This window comes from Monodelphis domestica, chromosome 2 (assembly GCF_027887165.1).
Source record: "Monodelphis domestica isolate mMonDom1 chromosome 2, mMonDom1.pri, whole genome shotgun sequence".
Lineage (NCBI taxonomy): Eukaryota > Metazoa > Chordata > Mammalia > Didelphimorphia > Didelphidae > Monodelphis > Monodelphis domestica.
In genome coordinates this window covers 13,688,938-13,706,294 of record NC_077228.1, presented here as the reverse complement: position 1 = coordinate 13,706,294, position 17,357 = coordinate 13,688,938, and the positions used below count along the sequence as shown (strand labels likewise).

General features: G+C 54.3%; 1 protein-coding gene and 1 long non-coding RNA gene across 2 annotated transcripts in view; one reads left to right on the top strand and one right to left on the bottom strand.

Annotated features, from left to right (window-relative positions):
- ALG6 (ALG6 alpha-1,3-glucosyltransferase) overlaps window positions 1-17,357 on the top strand; it is a 42,240-nt gene that overhangs the window by 10,924 nt on the left and 13,959 nt on the right. The window contains exons 3-6 of the mRNA XM_056815030.1: window positions 3,680-3,769; window positions 5,983-6,071; window positions 9,473-9,555; window positions 10,112-10,176. Coding sequence (XP_056671008.1) covers window positions 3,680-3,769; window positions 5,983-6,071; window positions 9,473-9,555; window positions 10,112-10,176 — 327 coding nt within the window. The remainder of the gene's footprint in view (window positions 1-3,679; window positions 3,770-5,982; window positions 6,072-9,472; window positions 9,556-10,111; window positions 10,177-17,357) is intronic.
- Window positions 9,069-11,031, bottom strand: LOC130457039 (uncharacterized). Its single transcript, XR_008916020.1, has 3 exons — window positions 10,337-11,031; window positions 10,016-10,244; window positions 9,069-9,644 (listed from the first exon to the last, which is right to left on the bottom strand). It is a non-coding gene; the product is annotated as an uncharacterized LOC130457039 (long non-coding RNA).

Below are 17,357 nucleotides of genomic sequence, written 5' to 3'. Positions count from 1 at the left end.
CCATGGCCTGAGCCAGCCTCTCCCCTTCCCCCAGGGCTGGGGGCCGAGTCCTGGTGTTTCTAACAATCGGTCATCCAAAGTAGAAAGAGTTCACATGGGAGAAAATGGATTTTCTCCCTCAGAGGCCAGATTCCCACCGAGCCAGAAGGTGCAGGAGAGAACAGACGCCGTGATGGAGGAATAGCCCGGAGGAGCTGAGAGAGCCGAGCGCGGGGCCAGCAGGGCCTCTGAGAGTCTGGCAGGGCCAGCAGGCTCTGAGGGCCTGACGGGAGGAGGGCTGCCTTTTGCAGATGGCCTCGGAAGGCCCGCGTTATGGTGTCGGGGCTCCCTTCTCTTCCAGGCTCACTGAATCCAGCTGTGGGCTGGGTGGCTGCTGGTCTGTCCTCTGCTCCAGGAGCTGCTCACCCACTCCACGGGCCCTGCGCCCGGCAGTCACAAGTCCCCTTCCTCTGCCTGTCTCCAAGGACTCAGGCGCCAGGCAAGTGAAATGGTCTCCTCGGTTCTTTCTGAGACTCCGGAGGGGGGGCTTCGGGCCTGGCCCCCGCCCCAGAGGCTCTGCCCTCACCTAGCATTGCTGGACCAGAGCTGACCAGCTGACCCCAAATGGGCAGACCAGCCGCTGAGCACCCAGGAGGAGACACAGGAGCCGACGTGGGCCTGGCAGGGCAAACCGTGACTCGCTCGGTAGAGATAGTTCAAGCTACAGCCCCAACACCCCCAGACCTGATGGCACCCCTCAGACATCATCAGGAGGAATGGCCTCCTCCATCCAACCAGCTGGCAGGGGTAGGCAGGGAAGTGCCATGCCTAGCCTCAGGCCCCTGCAGCCCCAGAAATAACCCCTGATGCATCTCAGGATCCTGGAAAAGAAATGTGGCGCCTCCAAGTCCTGGCACGACCCAGATAGGTGGCACGTTCTCTCTGGAAACCACCCCGAGAAGCAGCGTCAGCTTGGGTCCCACTTCTCAGCCTCTAGGGATCATCTCTGTTAGGGGATGCTTGTCAAGGCCTCTCGGGGACCTCTAGAGCTCATGGCAGTGTGTGGCCCAGAGAGGGCCCCGAATTCCTGGTCATCCCAACACCTTAGGCCGCCTATGGGACGTTTGCCCCAGCTACAGCCTCTGCTGCTCTTCACACTGGTGCCATTTTGTCTGATAGCAACAAGAGCTGTTTGGTGAAGTAAGAGGGAGTCTGGGGGATCTGCAGCATGTGAAAGGCCATTCGAGAGAGCAAATAGCTTCAAACGGGAGCTCAGCAACAGATAGATGGGGCCAAGGGAAATGTTGACCCATGTCCATTCGATGAATTCAGGAAATAATAAATGTAATCTGTGTAGAGGGAATTTCATCTCCTCCCCCTCCTGAGTTGCCAACCCAGTTCATCAACATTTTTCTAGATGGCTGTGATGCCATCTAGAGGTTATGTGCTTCTTAGAAGAGGAGCCGCCATTTTGTTGTGGACAAGGACAGCCCTGGGTGTCCTAGCTTCTAGGCTGGGGAGAGAGGCCTTAGTCTGGTCATTTCTCCATTTACCAGGGTAGCGATGGAGGGAAGGATGGGCAGTTCGGCTTCATGGAGGTGTATTCGCTTTGGGAGGTGGGCAGAGCCCACTGGGGTCTTTTTGGCATTGACTGCAGGCTGGAGCAGACAGGTGAGGGAGAGAGGGAGATTTTCCTGTAGGATGGCTACATGTGGTCAAACTTAGAGTAAGGAATAGACTTTAAATCTATGCTTACCTACCTTTTTCTATCTCAAGTGATTATTAATAAGCTTGGTGGAAAATAAGGACTGGTTGATATTAATTTTCAATATAACAAATCCATGTCCAGTTGTCTTTATCCAGGTGGAAAAGGCTTAAGCAGGGATTGGGAAAGCTCTTTAGTGTGGGCCAATCATGATTTTGGTGACCCATTTTCTGGAAAATAGGTCTTCCTTTCATCTAGAAGAGACAACTTTGTTTTATTTTATATTTATTAATTTTTAAGTTTTATTTTGATAACAAACTTCCATGTTAGTTTTTTCAAAGCTCTAGGATCCATGTTATCTTCTTCCCCTCCTGGAGCTGACAAGCCTGGGCCTGGGTTCTACAAGTGTCACCACCCAAACACATTTCTATGTTGCTCATTTTTGTAAGCGAGTAATCTCCTAGAAACCAAAACCCCCAAAACTTGCTTTTTGTACTATTGCAACTTTATTTTAAATGCTCAAAAATCATCCTTAAGAAGTTCCCCTTATCATTGGTAAAGAGGATGTCAGTGCTGCAAGCATTCTAGATAGGGGATTTGTTTCCTTCCCTCTATTGGTAAACATCCATTTTTAAAATCTTCCCCTTCTGTCTTGGCATCAGCTTTAAGGCAGAAGTGTGGTTAGGGCTGGGCAATGGGATTAAGTGACTTGCCCAGGGTCAGAGTGTTAGGAAGTATCGGAGGCCAGATTTGAACCCAGGACCTCCTGTTTCTAGGCCTGGATCTCCACCCTGTTGTCCCGCTAAACACGAGTTTTTGCAAATACTTTATGAAATAAGTTGGACTGGCAGGGTTATTCAGAGGTGATTGGTGCTTGAAATGTCCTCGAGCTTGGTCTCCCTGATATTGTTTCTCCTTCATCCACATTGCCTTGTGTGCAGGACAGTGTAGTGGGTGGCATGCAGACTCTGGATTTGGAGAACTCAGGACCAAATCCTGCCCTGGAAGGAGACTCTGTGGACCTCTGTCTCCTCATTTAGGGTATGGAGGGAGGTCTTCGTTCAGGCCACTGCCAGGATACTGCAGTGAAGGCAACGACAATGCCTTTATTGGGTGGTTTTAGGTTTGCCTTACAAACCGCTCAGGATTCTCACACCCTCAGAAATGGGTGTTACTATTAGCCCTCTATTACAGATGGGGAAACTGGGGCACAGATGCCCAGGGATGCACAGCCACAAGCATCCCAAGCCAGATTGGAACTCTGGTTCTCCTGACTCTGGTGGAAGCTCTCTAACCTGTAGGTCTTCCGCAGCATCTGTCCAGAGCCCGGGCTGCCAGGAGTCATCCTGGCCTCCATGTCCTAACTGGGGCCAAGGCTGGCCAGCCTCACCCCTGTTGGGTGTCTCCTTCTCTCTTCATGTATCAGCTCCCTCTTGGACCCTGTGTCGCTTGGTCTTCTCCCACTCCTGTCATTCAGCTGCCAAGGACCTCTGGGAGCCACTGTCCTCCACTGACTGGCGGCCTCCCACCTTTGTAGCCTTCCTGGGAGGCAGTGCAGCAGGCCTCCTCTACAAATGCTCTGTATCTGCCAGGCCTTCTCTGAGGCCTGTAGTGTTCACTCCTGACCCCCAGCTTTCTCAAAACTGACTCAGAGCCTCCCCCCAAACCCCCAACTTCAGCTCTTCCCCCTGTGAATTCCTCCTATGTAGGATGGACTTAAGCCATTAGCATGGGGGCTCCCCCAGGGCAGAGATGGTCTTCTGCCTCTTCTGGGAGCTCCTAACTTTGTCCAGGGCCTGCTGGCAGGAGGGGCTACTTAGAGCTCTATCGATGGGGTGCAGGGGACCCTCCAGTGCCTGTTGCCAACATCATTTAAGGGGGCTTTAGGGAGAAGTTTGTGGCAGGCAGTGCTGAGCGCTGGTGGTTGCCTCGAGGGATGGCTGGGGCACTAACTCCGAGTGTGGGTGAGTGAGAACGATGTCTCTTCCTTTTCAGGTATGTCAATAGCAGTGACAACGACCTACAGTACTGGGGCCTGGACTACCCGCCCCTGACAGCCTACCACAGCCTCCTGTGTGCCTTTGTGTAAGTATGAGCTTGCCCGGGGCTACCCGCCCTGCTTTTATTCTCTCATTTGGTCCCCAGACGGCCTGAGGTGGTAGCCACTATCCCATTTGATAGATGAGAAAACTGAGGCAGATGGCAAGTAAGGGGCGCATCCAGGGTCACCCACTTGGGGAGGGTCTGAAGTCAAATTTGATCTCTTGGCTTCCTGCCTCTAGGCTCAGCTTTGTGTGCTGTGGTGCCATATAAAGGCCCCATGCTTCTTAGAAGAGGAGCCACCATTTTGTTGTGGACGAGGACAGCCTTGGGTGCCCCAGCTTTCAGGCTTGGGAGAGAGGCCTTAGTCTAGTCATTCTTCCATTCCCCAGGGTAACGATGGAGGGAAGGATGGGCAGTTCGGCTTCACAGAGGTGCATTTGCTCTGGGAAGACCCTGTGCTCTCAGCACACAGGCTCTGACAAATGCTAATGTGTGTCCACCATGGATGCACCATTCGGACCCTGATGTCTGCCAGACAGCAGGTGGTCAGAATGTTGGGGCTGTGCGTTGGGCCAGGCAGTCTGGGGCATGTTCACTCCGGCTGACTCAGCCACCTGGATGGAATCTGGATCTACCAGAGCGCCCTCACTGTGTTTGAACCCTTCCTTCTGGCCTAGGATTGATGCTGAGGATGGTGCCAGGCAGGAGTCACAATCATGATATCTGACAAAGCCATAGTAAAAATAGATCTGATCAAAAGAGATAGGAAAGGTAATTACATCCTGATAAAAGGCAGTATAGACAATGAGGAAATATCAGTATTCAACATGTATGCACCAAATGGCATCGCATCCATATTTCTAAAGGAGAAACTAGTGGAGCACAAGGATGAAATAGATAGTAAAACTATACTAGTGGGAGACCTGAACCTTCCTCTATCACATCTAGATAAATCAAACCAAAAAATAAATAAGAAAGAGGTAAGAGAAGTAATGAAATCTTAGGAAAAATTAGAGTTAATAGATCTATGAAGAAAAATAAATAGGGACAAAAAGGAATACACCTTTTCAGCAGCACATTCACAAAGACTGACCATGTACTGGGTCATAAAAACATTGTAAACAAGTACAAAAGAGCAGAAATAATAACCCCAACCATTTCAGATAATAATGCAATAAAAATAATAATTAGCAAGGGTACATGGAAAGGCAAACCAAAAATTAATTGGGAATTAAATAATATGATTCTCCAAAATTGGTTAAAGAACAAATCATAGAAACAATTTCATTGAAGAGAACGACAATGATGAGACATTATATCAGAATCAATGGGATGCAGCCAAAGCAGCACTCGGGGGAATTTATGTCCTTGAGTTCATATATTAACAAATTAGGGAGAGCAGAGGTCAATGAATTGGGCATGCAAATGAAAAAATTGGAAAGTGAACAAATTAAAAACCCACAGATGAAAACTAAATTAGAGATCCTAAAAATTAAAGGAGAAATTAATAAAACCAAAAGTAAAACAACTATTGAATTAATCAGCCCTGCTGCCAACTCATGCACAGTGTGAAATGAAGTTCACGGAGGCCTCCGGGAGCCTGACTCCGAGGCAGTATGACCTAGAACATGGTGAGGCTGTTGCTGAGACCCTCCAGGTGTCTGTCCAACGCCCCCTCCCCCTTCTCCCCAGCCACCCCCACAGCTGAGAGAAATCTAGATGAAAAGCAAGCCGAGGGAGCCAGTCTGCCTGGCCCCTCAGAGGATAACTCCTGCCCTGGCAGGGGCTCATGTGGAACAGGAAGTCTTCATTGTCTGGCCTGCCTGTCACAGAGGTGGATCCTCCTGGGGGTAGGGGGGTGCAGCTTTCTCTTTAAGTACCCCTCTCAGAGCCAGACAAAACCATGTCGACCCTGAGAACCTCGCTTTCAGAGTCCCGAATTCTCACCCTCCCCCCCCTTCCCTTCCCTCATCCACCACTGGGGGAGATGGCTATGATGTCATCACCTTTGCACCAGCAGCCGCCATGTCACCCCTTTGTGGGAGGAAATCAAATGAAAAAAGCAAAGTGAGAAGAGCCTCTTCTGGACTGGGTTCAGACGCTGCCTTCTTCCTCCAGTCGGGCCCTGTGGTTTAGTTAGTGGTTGTACTGCTGAGGTTCTCACAAGTGCAGGAGAGCAGCCTGAGCCAGGCAGGAATGGGGGAGTCGGAAGCCGGGCCCCTCCCCTCAAGCCTGTGCCCTGTGTTCTCTTCCAGGGCGGAGCTCTTGGATCCGGCCTGGGTGGCCCTCCACACATCCCGGGGCTATGAGAGCCCTGGACACAAGTTATTCATGCGAGCAACAGGTAGGAGGGGACAAAGCACTTCAGGGTAGCTGCGGGGTGCCAGGCTCTGTGCCCAGCACCTGACAAACCTCCCAGGGGTGCTTCCAGTTCTGTCTTCCCCCAATTTACAGTTGAGGAAACGGAGGCAAATAGTGAAGTGACTTGGTCAGGGTCACCCAGCAGTTTGGATTTGAACTCAGGCCTTCCCGTGACCCGGCATCTATCGCACATACTACCTCGCTGCCAATCTAGTTCCACACGGTTTATTGCAAAGGCAAGTCATGCCTTTCTCCAGAGCTGCATTCTATAGGCAGTGCAGGAGGAGGAGAAGGTGTAGGGCCAGACTTTCCTTTGCCCCGCCCCCTCCCTCGCCCCGCCCCCTCCGGCCCTGCTGAGCTCCAGAAGCTGGGCTGCTCTCTGATAGGATGCTGGGCTTCCAGGAAGCCTCCAAACCCCTCCCCCTCCTCTCCCCTGGATGGCTTTCCGGAAAGGGCGTCAAATAAAAAGAACACGTGATGAGAAGCCCAAGGGTGGAACCAGGGCTGTTTCCGTGGTTTAAAGAGAAGGTTATGGCGCCTCGCAGTGGGGGTCTGCTCGGAGCACATGACCCTGGCGGGGTTCCTAGGAAGTAATCAGATCTCCTTCCTGCTTGACTATTGGCCAAGCCCTTGGCAGGCGGAGAACAAAAGGAAGGATTGGGGGGTCCAGGCTCAGGTCCTGCCGGTGCTGCCACAGCCACAGCTGCCTTCTTCCTGGGCAGGGAGCCCTGTTAGCACTGCCCAGACGAGGGCCTGCGCTTGGGAGGCCCATGGGGCCATCCCCGGCATTCTCCCAAGTCCAATCCTGGGGAGGCAGAGCCCGGAGGAGCCGGGATGCTGACTCTGCAGGTGCCCTGGATCTTCCTCCACTCCCTGTGGCCCTGGGGAGGCTCTCCTGCTCCGGTCAGTCTTGGCGGTTTCCCGAATCTCAAATGTCTCCCAGCGCAGCCGGCCTCCTTCAGGACTCGAGCTGTCAGCTATCCCCAGGATGAGCGTCCCCCCAGGGCCCATGCTTTGGCCACCCAGCCTCAGCCAGGATTTCTAGTAGAAGCAGGTCTCCCCGCTTTTCTCTGATCCCCTGGAGCTCAGACCCAGGAGAGTCCACGGCTGCAGGCTTAGAGTCCCCATCTTCCTGTAGAACCAGCTTGTCCTCTTGGGCTCACGGCACCGACTTCTCTTTCTGCCCCAAACTGTCTGGTCCCCAGGCCTGCTGTTCCTTCTGGCCCGGCTGCCCCAACCTCTGCCTAGCTGCTTTCCTGCTGTCCTCGCTGGTTCTGTCCAGTCCTGGATCTTCAGGTCTCTCAAACCCCGGATGGCAGATCCTTCTCCATGTTTCTTGGTCCCTGCTCTGTGCCACCCCTCCCCCTCTTTGTGTCCTAGCCAGGACCGCATTGTTCTGATGAGGATCACCATGTTGTTATGGAGTGAGACCGCTGCTGCCAGGCTGCCTCCCCGAGAACATCCTTTTGTTCTCACAGATGAATTTTGTTATTTTTTCTGGCTCTGAAATAATTTGCAGGTAATTTGTTTGGGGGTAGCATTGAACCAGTAAACTACTTTAGGTAGAATTGTCGTTTTTGTTGTGTTGGCTCAGCCTGCCCATGAGCAAGTAATAATATTTCTCCAGTTCTTCAATGTTTAGGCTGTCTTTATTTGGCTGAAAAGCATTTGATAATTATGTTAATATAGCTCCTGGATTTGTCTTGGCAGCTACCAAGAATCTTAAGTGTGTCTGCAGTGTTTTAGTTTTCTTTCAAACCCATCATCTAGCATCTTAGAATTAACACTCAAGTACTGGTTCTAAGGCAGAAGAATGGTAAGGGCTAGGCAGTGGGGATTAATTGACTTGCCCAGGGTCACACAACTAGGAAGTGGCTGAGGTCAAATTTGAACCCAGGGCTTCCGGTCTCTGAGCCTGGCTCTCTATCCACTGAGCTACCCAGCTACCCTCATTTGTGGAAATTTTACATAGAATTTCTTTTTTTCTTCTGCTGGATTTTGTTGGTAAGATATAGAAATGCTGGAGATTTACATGGATTAACTTTATATCCTGCAACTCTGCAAAAGTTGCTTGTTGTTTCATATAATCTTTTAGTTGATTCTCTAGGTTTGTTTAAGTAAACCATTATATCATCTATAGAGCATGAGAATTTTGTTTCCTTGTTGCCTATTCTGATTCCTTCCATTTCCTTTTCTTGTCTTATTACCATAATGGACATCCTTGCTTTTCCCTTGGTCTCATTGGGAAGGCTTCTAGTTTAAGATAATGCTTGTTCTTAGTTTTAGATGGATACTACTTATAAGAAAAGCTCCATTATTCCTATACTTCTAGTGTTTGTAATTGTATTTAATTTTATCAAAATACAATTGTAGGGGGCAGCTGGATAGCTCAGTGGATGGAGAGCCAGGCCCAGAGACGGGAGGTCCTAGGTTCAAATCTGGCCTCAGACACTTCCTAGCTGTGTGACCCTGGGCAAGTCACTTGACCCCCATTGCCTAGCCCAGTGGTTCTCAACCTTTCTAATGCTGTGACCCCGAAATACAGTTCCTCATGTTGCGGTGACCCCAAATCAAAAAATGATTTAGTTGTCAAGACCGTATGTATGATGTAGAAGAAATTTGGCAGACTTTTTCTTTACTAATTTTTTCAAATAGTTTCTGTAGAATTGGAATTAGTTGTTCTTGTAAATACTTGGTAGAATTCACTTGTAATGGAAATCACTGGGATTTTTTTCTTAGAGGGCTCATTGATGACTTACTCAACTTCTCTTTCTAAGATAGGGTTATTTAGGCATTCTATGTCCTCTCGTTAATGTGGACAACTTGTATTTTTACAAGTATTCATCCATTTCACTTACATGATCGGTTTTATTGGAATGTAGTTGGTGACACCATTTCCTAACAATTATTTTAATTTCCTCTTCATTAGTGATACAGCCACCTTTTTCATTTTTGATACTGGTAGTTTGGTTTTCTTCTCTTTCTTAAGAAGTCAAAATAACCCATCATTTCTTTTTTTCCCCTAAAACTATCTCCTTGTTTTATTAGTTTAATGGTTTTTTAACTTTCACTTTGTTAATCTTGCCTTTGATTTTTCAGATTTCTATTTTGGTGTTTGTGAATTTAAAATCTGTTCTTTTTCTGGTCTTTCTAAACCACGTGCTCAATTCAGTGATCTGCTCTTTCTCTCTTTTATTGATGTAAGCATTTAGAGATACAGTTTTTTCATCCCACAAATTTTGGTATGTTATCACGTTGTCATTATCGTTAACTTGATTATGTTTTCTGATCCACTCGTTCACACTGCCTGGCACTGTGGGGCAGTGGGAAGGGCATTGAGGACCCTCGAGAATGCTCACAGGCCTCCCACCTTTTGTCTTTCAGTCTTTGTAGCCGATTTGGTGATTTACGTGCCTGCCGTGGTGCTGTACTGCTACTGGTTGAAAGAAGCTTCGAGCCAAAAGAAGGCAAGTACCCCAGTGGCTGGCTTCTGCTTCTCTTCAGGTCCAGACCTGCTCACAGGCTGCAGTGATCCCTTCCACAGAGGCGTGCCACTCTGTGGAAGACAAGCAGGTCTCCTATTCAGGATTTGTCAGCTTGGTTGTTTTAGGCTTTATTTTCATGCCCTCCCAGAGAATAACTCGATGAGCTGAATTTTGGGGAAGTGAGCTTGACTTAAGCCACCCGTGCCATTGCTCTGTTAGGGAGCTGCTGCAATGCTGAATGCAGAGGCTGGAGGAGCTGGGGGGTGGGGAGACGCTGATCCTGGTACCCCTCCCCCAGGACAGTGGGCTGGCCAGGCCCTGTAGAGGACCCCAGAGGCTCTGCCCGGGTGCCTGTCCTGTCCATCGGAAAATGGTGTTACTGGGCAGCCCCAGGAATTCAGGGGCTTCCTTATAATTTAGGGAGAGAAGCAGCTTTGGATACCCAGAGAGAAAAGAGCCTCTCGGGGGCTCGATGCCAGTTATGGGCCACCCTGCCTCCCCGAGGCCCGAGATTCATCGCCCCCGTTTCTGCTTCTAGATCGCCAGCGCCTTCTGCATCCTGCTGTACCCTGGCCTCCTCCTGATCGACTACGGACACTTCCAGTATCCTTTGTAGCTCCCAAACGGAGTGTTTGCGTCTCCTGGACAGTAGACTCCAGGAGCGTCGAGGGCTGAAAGAAATGGGTCCCAGACACCCAGACGGCAGATTTTCCAGAATCTGCTGATCTAGGGTTTGGATTAGGTAAAAGTGAAGCTTTTCTACCTGCCTGGCACATGCTGAGCTCTAACGACCAGAGAATTGTCTCGTCCACTGCAGGCTGTGCCCGTGCCATTGTAGGAAGGCCATGTCTGCACCCATTCCTCCCACGAGAGAGCTGGTGGTGCCTGGCAGAGGCAGAGAGAAGTTCCTAAGGCTCATGCCTGGCCTTTCCTGCCTTCCCTCCCTCCTCCCTCCTTCCCCCTCCCTCTACTTCCTTCCCTCTCCCTTGTCCTCCCTCCCTCACCCTTCCTCCTTCCTCCTTCCCTACCTCCTCCCTACTTCCCCCTCCTGCCTTCATTCATCCCTCTCCTACCTTCCACCCTCTCTTCCTCCCTCCATCCTCCTATTCCCTACCTCCCCCTCCCACCTTCCTTTCCTCCCTTCCACTTCCCATTCTTTCCCCCTTCCATCCCTGCTCCCCTCTCCCGCTTTTCTTTCTCCTCCCTTCCTCCCTCTTTCCTTCCGGCTCCCTTCCTCCTTCCCTCTCATACCTCCTTCCCCTTCCTTTGTCCCTCCTTCCCCTTCCCACCTTTTACTCTCCCCCCTCTCCTCCCTTCTCCTTCACTTTCCCACTTCTCTTCTTCCCCCTCCCAACTTCCTACCTCCCTCCTCCCTCCGTCCCTCCCTACTTCCTCCTTCCTTCCTCTTCCCTTCTTCCCTTCCCCCTCCCACCTTCCCTCCCTATCCCACTGTCCCCTTTTCCCTTCCTCCCTCCCAACTTCACCCTTCCCTTCCTCCCACTCCTGCCTTCCTCCTTCCCTCCTCTCTCCCTCCTCCTCCCTTCCCTTCTTTCCTTGTTCCCTTACTTTCCTCCCTCCTCCATTTCACTCCCTCCCTCTTCCCTCCTCCTTCTTTCTTCCTTCCCCCCTCCCTCCTGTTTCCTTACTTCCCCATCCCCTCCCTCCCTCCTCCCTTCCTCTGCCCCCTCCCTCAATCCCTCCCCCTCCCTCCTTCCTCCTTTCCTTCTTCCCCTTCTCTTCCTACCCCTCCCAACTTCCTTTCTCCCTCCCTCTGACTCCCCCCCCCGCCTTCATCCCTCCCTCCTTCCCTCCTCCTCCATTCTTCCCTTCCCCCTCCCTCTTTCCCTCCCTATCCCACTGTCCCCTTTTCCCTTCCTCCCTCTCTCCCTCCTCCCTCATTCACCCTTCCCTTCCTCCCCCTCCCGCCTTCCTCCTTCCATCCTCCCTGCCTCCTTCCCTCCTCCTCCCTCCTCTTGTTCCCTTACTCTCCTTCCCTCCTCCATTTCCACTCCCTCCCTCTTCCCCCTCTCTCCTTCCCTCCTGTTTCCTTCCTCCTCCCCCTCCCTCCATCCTTCTCCCTTCCTCTACCCCTACCTCCTCCACTTTCCCTCCTGTCTCCTTCCATCCCTCCACTCCTTCCTTCCTCTTTCCTTCTTCCCCTTCTCTTCCACCCACTCCCAACTTCTTCACTCCCTCCATCCCTCCCCTTCCTACCGTGGTCTCTCCCTCCATTCTTCCTCCTCCCTTCTTCCCTTCCCCCTTCCTCCTTCCCTCCCTATCCCATTGTCCCCTTTTCTCTTCCTCCTGCCCTCCTCCCTCCCTCCTTCCCTCCTCCTCCCTTCTTCCTTTCCCCCTCCCTCCTTCCCTCCCAATCCCATTGTCCCCTTTTCCCTTCCTCCCTCTCTCCCTCCTCCCTCCACCCTTCCCTTCTTTCCCATCTCCCCTTCCTCCTTCCCTTCTCCTCCCTTCTTACTTTCCCCCTTCCCTGCTTCCCTCCTGTAACCTCCCTCCCTGTTCTCTTCCTATCCCTCCCAACTTCCACCCTCACTCCTCCCTCCATCCCTCCCCCTCCCACCTTCATCAGTCTCTCCTCTCCTCCTCCCTTCTTCACTTTCCCCTCCCCTTCCCTCCCTATTCATTTGTCCCCTTTTCCCTTCCTCCCTCTCTTCCTCCTTCATTCACCCTTCCCTTCCACCCCTCCCTCCCCTTCTTCCCTCCCTTCTTCCCCCCTCCCTCCCTCCCACTTTCCCCTCCCCTTCTTCCCTTCCTCCTCCCTCCTTCCATCCCTCCATCCATCCCTCCCTCCATCCATCCCTCCCACCTTAGGCCCTCCCTTCTTCCCTCCTCCCTTCCTCCTTCCCTCCTCCTCCCTTCTTCCATTCCCCCTCCTTCCCTCCCTATCCCATTGTCCCCTTTTCCCTTCCTCCCTCTCTCCCTCTTCCCTCATTCACCCTTCCCTTCCTCCCCCTCCCTCCTTTGCCCCTCCCTCCCTCCCTACTTACCTCCCCTTCTTCCCTCCCTCCTTCCCTCCTCCCTCCCTGCTTCCCTCCTGTTCCCTCCCTCCTCCTCCCTCTCCCCTCCAATTTCCCCCTTCTCTTCCTCCCCCTCCCAACTTCCTCCCTGGCTCCCTCCGTCCCTCCCCCTCCCACTTTAGTCCCACCCTCCATCCCTCCTCCTCCCTTCTTCCATTCCACCTCCTTCCCTCCCTATCCCTTTGTCCCTTTTTCCCTTCCTTCCTCTCTCTTCCCTCCCTCCTTTACCCTTCCCTTCCTCCCCAACCCACCTTCCTCCCTCCCTCCTTCCCTCCTCCTCCCTTCTTCCCTTCCCCCTCCCTCCTTCAGTCCCTATCCCATTGTCCCCTTTTCCCTTCCTCCCTCTCTGCCTGCTCCATCATTCACCCTTCCCTTCCTCCCGCTCCCGCCTCCCTCCTTCCTTCCTCCCTCCCTCTTTCTTTCCTCCCTCTCCTTCCCTCCCCCTCTTCCCTCCCTCCTTCCCTCCTCCCTCCCTCCTTCCCTCCCCCTCCCACCTTCCTGCTTCCCTCCTGCTTCCTTCCCTCCTCCCTCCCTCCTTCAATCCTCTCTTCCTCCCTCCTTCCATCCTCCCTCCCTCCTACTCCATTCTTCCCTTCTCCCCTCCCTGCTTCCCTCCTATTCCCTCCCTCCTCCTTCCCCTCCCCTCCAGTTTCCCCCTTCTCTTACTCCCCCTCCCAACTTCCTCCCTCCCTCCCTCCCTCCATCCCTCCCCCTCCCACCTTAGTCCCTGCCTCCTTCCCTCTTCCTCCCTTCTTCCCTTCCCCCCCTCCTTCCCTATCCCATTGTCCCCTTTTCCCTTCCTCCCTCTCTCCCTCCTCCCTCATTCACCCTTCCCTTCCCCTCCCTCCTTCCCCCTCCATCCCTCCCTCCTTCCCTCCCCTGCTTCCCTCCCTCCTTTCCTCCCCCTCCCTCCCATCCTCCCTTCCCTTCTTTCCTCCCTCCTTCCCTCCTCCCTCCCACCTTCCATTCCCCCTCCTTCCCTCCCTATCCCATTGTCCCCTTTTCCCTTCCTCCCCTCTCCCTCCTCCCTCATTCACCCTTCCCTTCCTCCCCCTCCCCCTTCTTCCTTCCTTCCTCCCTTGCTCCTTCTCTCCCCCTCTCCCCTCCTCCCACCCTCCTTCCCTCCTCCTCCCGACTTCCTCCTTCCCTCTTCCCTCCCTCCTTCCATCCTCCCTCCCTCCTTCCTTCCTCCTCCCTTCTTCCCTTCTCCCCTCCCTGCTTCCCTCCTGTTCCTTCCCTCCTCTTCCCCATCCCTTCCACTTTCCCCCTTCTCTTCCTCCCCTTCCCAACTCCCTCCTCGCTCCCTCCCTCCCTCCCCCTCCTACCTTAGTCCCTCCCTCCTTCCCTCCTCTCTTCTTCCATTCTGCCTCCCTCCATCCCTCCTTATCCCTTTGTCCCCTTTTCCCTTCCTCTATCTCGTCCCTCCCTCCTTCACCCTTCCCTTCCTCTCCCTCCCACATTCCTCCTCCCTTCTTCCCTTCCCCTCCCTCCTTCCCTCCCTATCCCATTGTCCCCTTTTCCCTTCCTCCCTCTATTCCTCCTCCCTCATTCACCCTTCCCTTCCTCCCCCTCCCTCCTTCCCTCCCCATCTTCCCCCTCCCTCCTTCCCTCCCTTCTTCCCCCCTCCCTCCCTCCCTCCCCTCCTTCCTTCTTCCCTCCCACTTTCCCTCCCCTTCTTCCCTCCCTCCCTCCCTCCCTCCCTCCCTCCCTCCATCCCTCCATCCATCCCTCCCACCTTAGGCCCTCCCTTCTTCCATTCCCTCTCCCTCCTTCCCTCCCTATCTCATTGTCCCCTTTTCCCTTCCTCCCTCTCCCCTCATTCACCCATCCCTTCCTCCCCGTCCCTTCTTTGCCCCTCCCTCCCTCCCTTTTTCCCTCCCTCCTTCCCTCCTCCTCCCTTCTTCCCTTCTCCCCTCCCTGCTTCCCTCCTGTTCCCTCCCTCTTCCTCCCCCTCCCCTCCAATTTCCCCCTTCTCTTCCTCCCCCTCCCAACTTCCTCCCTGGCTCCCTCCATCCCTCCCCTTCCCACCTTAGTCCCACCCTCCTTCCCTCCCCCTCCCTTCTTCCATTCCACCTCCTTCCCTCCCTATCCCTTTGTCCCCTTTTCCCTTCCTCCCTATCTCCCTCCTCCCTCATTCACCATTCCCTTCCTCCCGCTCCTTCCCTCCCTCCACTGCTTCCCTCCCTCCTTTCCTCCCCCTCCCTCCTTCCCTTCCTCCTTCCCTCCCTCCCTCCTTCCCTCCCTTCCCTTCTTTCCTCCCTCTTTCCCTCCTCTCTCCCTCCCTCCTTCCCTCCTCCCTCCCTCCCTCCCCCTCCCTCCTTCCTCCTACTCCCTTCTTCTTTCTCCCCTCCCTATTTCCCTCCTGTTCCCTCCCTCCACTTTCCCCCTTCTCTTCCTCCCCTCCCAACTTCCTCCCTCACTCCCTTCCTCCCTCCCGCCATCCCTCCCCCTCCCAACTTAGTCCCTCCCTCCATCCCTCCTCCTCCCTTCTTCCTTCCCGCTCCCTCCTTCCTTCCCTATCCCACTGTCCCCTTTTCCCTTCTTCCCTCTCTCCCTCCTCCCTCATTCACCCTTCCCTTCCTCCCCCTCCCTTCTTCTTCCTTCCCTCCTCCCTTGCTCCTTCTCTCCCCCATCCCCCTCTCCCCTCCTCCCCTCCTCCCACCCTCCTTCCCTCTTCCTCCCGACTTCCTCCTTCCCTCCTCCCTCCTTCCTTCCATCCTTCCTCCCTCCTTCCTTCATCCTCCCTTTTTCCCTTCTCCCCTCCCTGATTCCCTCCTGTTCCCTCCCTCCCTCCTTCCCCTCCCCTCCAGTTTCCCCCTTCTCTTCCTCCCCCTCCCAACTTCCTCCCTCGCTCCCTCCATCCCTCCCCTTCCCACCTTAGTCCCTCCCTCCTTCCCTCTTCTTCCATTCCGCCTCCCCCTCCATCCCTCCCTATCTCATTGTCCCCTTTTCCCTTCCTCCCTCTCTCCCTCTTCCCTCATTCACCCATCTCTTCCTCCCCCTCCCTCCTTTGCCTCTCCCTCCCTCCCTTTTTCCCTCCCTCCCTCCCTTTTTCCCTCCCTCCTTCCCTCCTCCTCCCTTCTTCCCTTCTCCCCTCCCTGCTTCCCTCCTGTTCCCTCCCTCCTACTCCCCCTCCCCTCCACTTTCCCCCTTCTCTTCCTCCCCCTCCAACTTCCTCCCTGGCTCCCCTCCGTTCCTCCCCCTCCCACCTTAGTCCCACCCTCCTTCCTTCCTCCTCCCTTCTTCCTTTCCCCTCCCTCCTTCCCTCCCTATCCCATTGTCCCCTTTTCCCTTCCTCCCTCTATTCCTCCTCCCTTATTCACCCTTCCCTTCCTCCCCCTCCCGCCTTCCTCCTTCCCTTCTTCCCTCCTCCCTCCCTCATTCCCTCCACTTCTTCCCTCCCTATTTCCGTCCTCCCTCCCTCCTTCCCTCCTCCTCCCTTCTTCCCTTCTCCCCTCCCTGCTTCCCTCCTGTTCCTTCCCTCCTCCTTCCCTTCCCCTCCACTTTCCCCCTTCTCTTCCTCCCCCTCCCAACTTCCTCCCTCACTCCCTCCTTCCATCCCTCCCACCTTAGTCCCTCCCTACTTCCCTCCTCCTCCCTTCTTCCCTTCCCCCTCCCTGCTTCCCTCCTGTTCCCTCTCTCCCCCTACCCCTCCCCTCCATTTTCCCCTTCTCTTCCTCCCCCTCCCAACTTCCTCCTTCCCTCCCTCCCTCCCCCTCCCACCTTAGTCCTTCCCTGCTTCCCTCCTCCTCCCTTCTTCCGTTCCCCCTCCCTCCTTCCCTCCTTATCCCATTGTCCCCTTTTCCCTTCCTCCCTCTCTCCCCCTACCCCTCCCCTCCATTTTCCCCTTCTCTTCCTCCCCCTCCCAACTTCCTCCTTCCCTCCCTCCCTCCCCCTCCCACCTTAGTCCTTCCCTCCTCCTCCCTTCTTCCCTTCCCCCTCCCTCCTTCCCTCCTTATCCCATTGTCCCCTTTTCCCTTCCTCCCTCTCTCCCTCCTCCCTCCTTCACCCTTCCCTTCCTTCCCATCTCCCCTTTCTCCTTCCCTCCTCCTCCCTTCTTCCCTTCCCCCTCCCTGCTTCCCTCCTGTTCCCTCTCTCCCCCTACCCCTCCCCTCCACTTTCCCCTTCTCTTCCTCTCCCTCCCAACTTCCTCCCTCCCTCCCTCCATCCCTCCCCCTCCCACCTTAGTCCCTCCCTCCTTCCCTCCTCCTCCCTTCTTCCCTTCCCCCTCCCTCCTTATCCCATTGTCCCCTTTTCCCTTCCTCCCTCTCTCCCTCCTCCCTCATTCACCCTTCCCTTCCTCCCCCTCCCACCTTCTTTCTTCCCCCCTCCCTCCCTCCTTCCTTCCTTCCTCCCTCCTTTCCTCCTCCCTTCTTCCCTTCCCCAACCCTGCTTCCCTCCTGTTTCCTCCCCCTCCTCCCCCTCCTCTCCACTTTCCCCCTTCTCTTCCTCCCACTCCCAACTTTCTCCTTCACTCCCTCCCTCCGTCCTGTTCCTCCCCCTCCCGCCTTTGTCCCTCCCTCCTTCTGCCTCCTCCCTTCTTCCGTTCCCCCTCCCTCCTTCCCTCCCTATCCCAGTGTCCCCTTTTCCCTTCATCCCTCTCTCCCTCCTCCCTCATTCACCCTTCCCTTCCCCTCCTTCCCTTCCCCCTCCTTGCTTCCCTCCTGTTCCCTCCCTCCTCCTCCCCCTTTTCCCCCCTCTCCTTCAATTTCCCCTTCTCTTCCTCCCCCTCCCAACTTCCTCCCTCACTCC